Source organism: Bison bison, unplaced genomic scaffold (assembly GCF_000754665.1).
Source record: "Bison bison bison isolate TAMUID 2011002044 unplaced genomic scaffold, Bison_UMD1.0 scf7180017864365, whole genome shotgun sequence".
In the NCBI taxonomy this organism is placed as follows: Eukaryota; Metazoa; Chordata; class Mammalia; order Artiodactyla; family Bovidae; genus Bison; species Bison bison.
Window position 1 is genome coordinate 1,339,640 of NW_011494937.1, and position 2,964 is coordinate 1,342,603.

Genomic DNA, 2,964 nt, shown 5'->3' on the forward strand with positions numbered 1-2,964 from the left:
TTATCCCAAGAGGACTGCCAGGAGCGCTGGGGGGATTAGCTCCCCAAGGTTGCAGGTATAAAGCTGCCTGCGCACCCTGCTGTTCTGGAGAGGTGGGCAAGGATCAAGGAGTGCCGGGCAGGCTCCTGGGGACTGACGGGCAGGGACTGGGGCGGAAGGGGGGCACCATGTTCTATGACTGCCTCTTCTCGGCTGCCTATCAGCGTGAGTACCCACCTGCCCAGCTCCTGCCCCCCACCCCCACCGAGGACAGGGAGGCTCTGACAGTGGCAAGGGAGGAGGGGGTGTTTGACAGCAGGCTGGTGAAACTTTCTGGGGTCACTCCTCTGACCAGCTTCCGATCCTGGGAAGCCAGGGGTCACCTCAAGGCAGGTGGTCCTAATGCTTTCCAGGGCTGTGGGACCCCTGGGAGGTGGGGTTGATGGGGTCGGTCATGGTCCACAGTCCTGCCTGCTGGGCAAAGGAGTTCATCTCCCCAAGCCTCCACTGCATCTTGGCTTGTCAGTCAACCCTTCTGGACACTGACTTCAGGACAATGAGGTCGAGGGGGCGGGGGTGGCTGCTAATGGGTGTTAAGGATTATAGGTCCTTGTGGCCCCTAGCCCACTCCAATGGGCAGTCTTGCGGCTGGACAGGGGCCAGACAGGATTCCTGGAGAGGCCTAGCCTCATCTGGAGCTGGCTTCAGGCAGCAGCATCTATCTAGACGGCCTCAGGCTCAGGGTGGGGGTGGAGGCAGCAGGCAGAGCTGACCTGGTGACCTTTCCCCACAGAGGGTGCCATGCGGGCCAGCGAGACTGTGTCAGAGGCCAGCCCGGGCTCCACGGCTAGCCAGACCGGAGTCCCCACTCAGGTGGTTCAGCAGGTGCAGGGCACCCAGCAGGTAGGACACGCCCCGCCCCCAGGGTGGACAGAGAGCACGCCGCGCGGGCAGTGGGGCTATGGCTATAGTGACCTTGCTTCCCCCCACCCCCAGTCCTGCTGCTGGAGCCATCTGCTCACCTGTTCTTATCAAGATGCTCACTGCTAAAAAAAAAATCCCTACCCCTCCACCCCGCCTTTCCCCCACCCCGGCCAGGCCTCCCTGGGGAAACCAGCCCGGTTCAGGCCCTTCTTCCTTTCCCCACAGCGGCTACTGGTCCAGACAAGTGTGCAGGCCAAGCCGGGCCACGTGTCACCCCTCCAGCTCACCAACATCCCGGTGTCCCAGCAGGTAAGCGCCCCGCCTCTGGCCCCCACACCCCACTCTCAGAGCCCTCCCAGGGTGTACAACCAACCCCTGGAGCCTGCTCGGATCTGCCCGCACGAGCCTCGAGGATGTGGGGCCTACCCTGGGGTGGCCAGTGAGGCCGTGTTAGGCAGGGCCCATCGGGCAAGAAGGAGCTGCAGGAGTCATCTTAACAGAGAGACCTGAGGATTGACAGGAACACGGCTGGTGTTCCTGTCCAACCCTGATGTTCCAGAGCAGAGAACCCAAAGCCTGTTAGGAACCAAGAGCCCAGCACCGGGAGCAAGTGCACAGTGATCTGTGGGCTGCAAGGCTGCACAGCGGCCGCTGGGGTCTGGCATGAACTGGGACAAAGTCCTGCCCAGTTTTCAGGGTGGGAGCACATTTTGAGGCCCATGGAGCCAGGTGCCCTGGGAAAAAACTTCAGCTCTGCTGAGTATGGGCTCCAGGACCTTGGGCAATTGCTTCTGCTGCCCTAAGCCTCGCTGTCACCCTCTGAAATTCAGGAGCCACCACGCATCGGGACTGTGTGGGCAATTCTGGGAGCCCGCAGGCAGGAAGCGCTAAGATAGCACCTGGCTCAGCACATTGCTGTTGAGTCACTCAGTCGTGTCCCCCTCTTTTGCGACCCCATGGACTGTAGCCCACTAGGCTCCTCTGTCCATGGGATTTCCCAGGCAAGAATAGTGTAGTGAGTTGCCATTTCCTTCTTCAGGGGATCTTCCCCACCCAGGGATTGAACGAACCCACATCTCCTGCATTGGCAGGTGGGTTCTTTACCACTGAGCCACCAGGGAAGCCCCTGGCACAGCACAGGTGCACAGTAAAAACACACAGGCCAGGGGATTTCCTTGGTGGTCCAGTGGTTAAGACTCTGCACTTCTAATGCAGGGAACTCGATCCCTGGTCTGGGAACTGAGATCCCACATGCCTTGAGGAGGGCAAAAAAGAAAAACCTACACGCACACAGGTCATTGTCAGTGAACTATGGTCCTTCTCCCTTCTCGCTCCAGGCTCTTCCCACGCAGCGTCTGGTAGTGCAGAGCACAGCCCCGGGCGGCAAGGGCGGCCAGGTCGGCCAGGTCTCCCTGACGGTGCATGGCACCCAGCAAGTGCACTCACCCCCCGAGGTAGGTGGTGGCCCCTTCAGCCATCCTCCCCGCCCCTCTCCCCAAAGGAGTGAGGACTCCCTCCTTTGAAGTCCCTGTTGAGCCTGGGTGTGGGAGGCTCGACCGCTGGATTCTGCTGTGCTGGCTCTGCTCTGCTGGCTCTGAACTGAGTTTGGCTCCAGGAGGAGGCACCTTCTCTCCTGGGCCAGGATGAATCTCAAAGTTCCAGCTCTGGGCCCTGCATCCCAGGAAGCAAAAGTGGCCGTCTTCCAACCATAGTGTGAATACTGAGGACCCCTAATTCCCATGAGGATGTGGAGGCAGGCGAGCCGTGGATGGCTGGGAGGATGGGTGTCAGCAGTCAGACTTTGAGGTCCCAGGCTGAGACATTCAGTTCTGGGGGTCTCTGGACAGGCCCTCAGAGCCTTCTGAGCCTAGAGTTTTCGAGGCATGAAACAAGTAATGATACCCACCCCTCATCTACTTCCCATGACACAGAGCTGATGGGGGCTCTGCAGCCAGCCCACCCAGGGTCAGCACTTGGTGCCACCACTCACAGCTGTGTGGCCCTGCACATGTCCCTTCCCATCTGCGCCTTCACAACTCATCTGGAAAGTGGGGACCCCCA

At 60.4% G+C, this 2,964-nt stretch overlaps 1 protein-coding gene across 1 annotated transcript in view; it reads left to right on the plus strand.

Moving 5' to 3' along the window:
• Nucleotides 1-2,964, plus strand: part of RFX1 (regulatory factor X, 1 (influences HLA class II expression)) — a 25,384-nt gene that overhangs the window by 7,708 nt on the left and 14,712 nt on the right. The window contains exons 2-4 of the mRNA XM_010855520.1: nucleotides 773-882; nucleotides 1,129-1,212; nucleotides 2,241-2,357. Of these exons, the coding sequence (XP_010853822.1) occupies nucleotides 773-882; nucleotides 1,129-1,212; nucleotides 2,241-2,357 (311 nt within the window). The remainder of the gene's footprint in view (nucleotides 1-772; nucleotides 883-1,128; nucleotides 1,213-2,240; nucleotides 2,358-2,964) is intronic.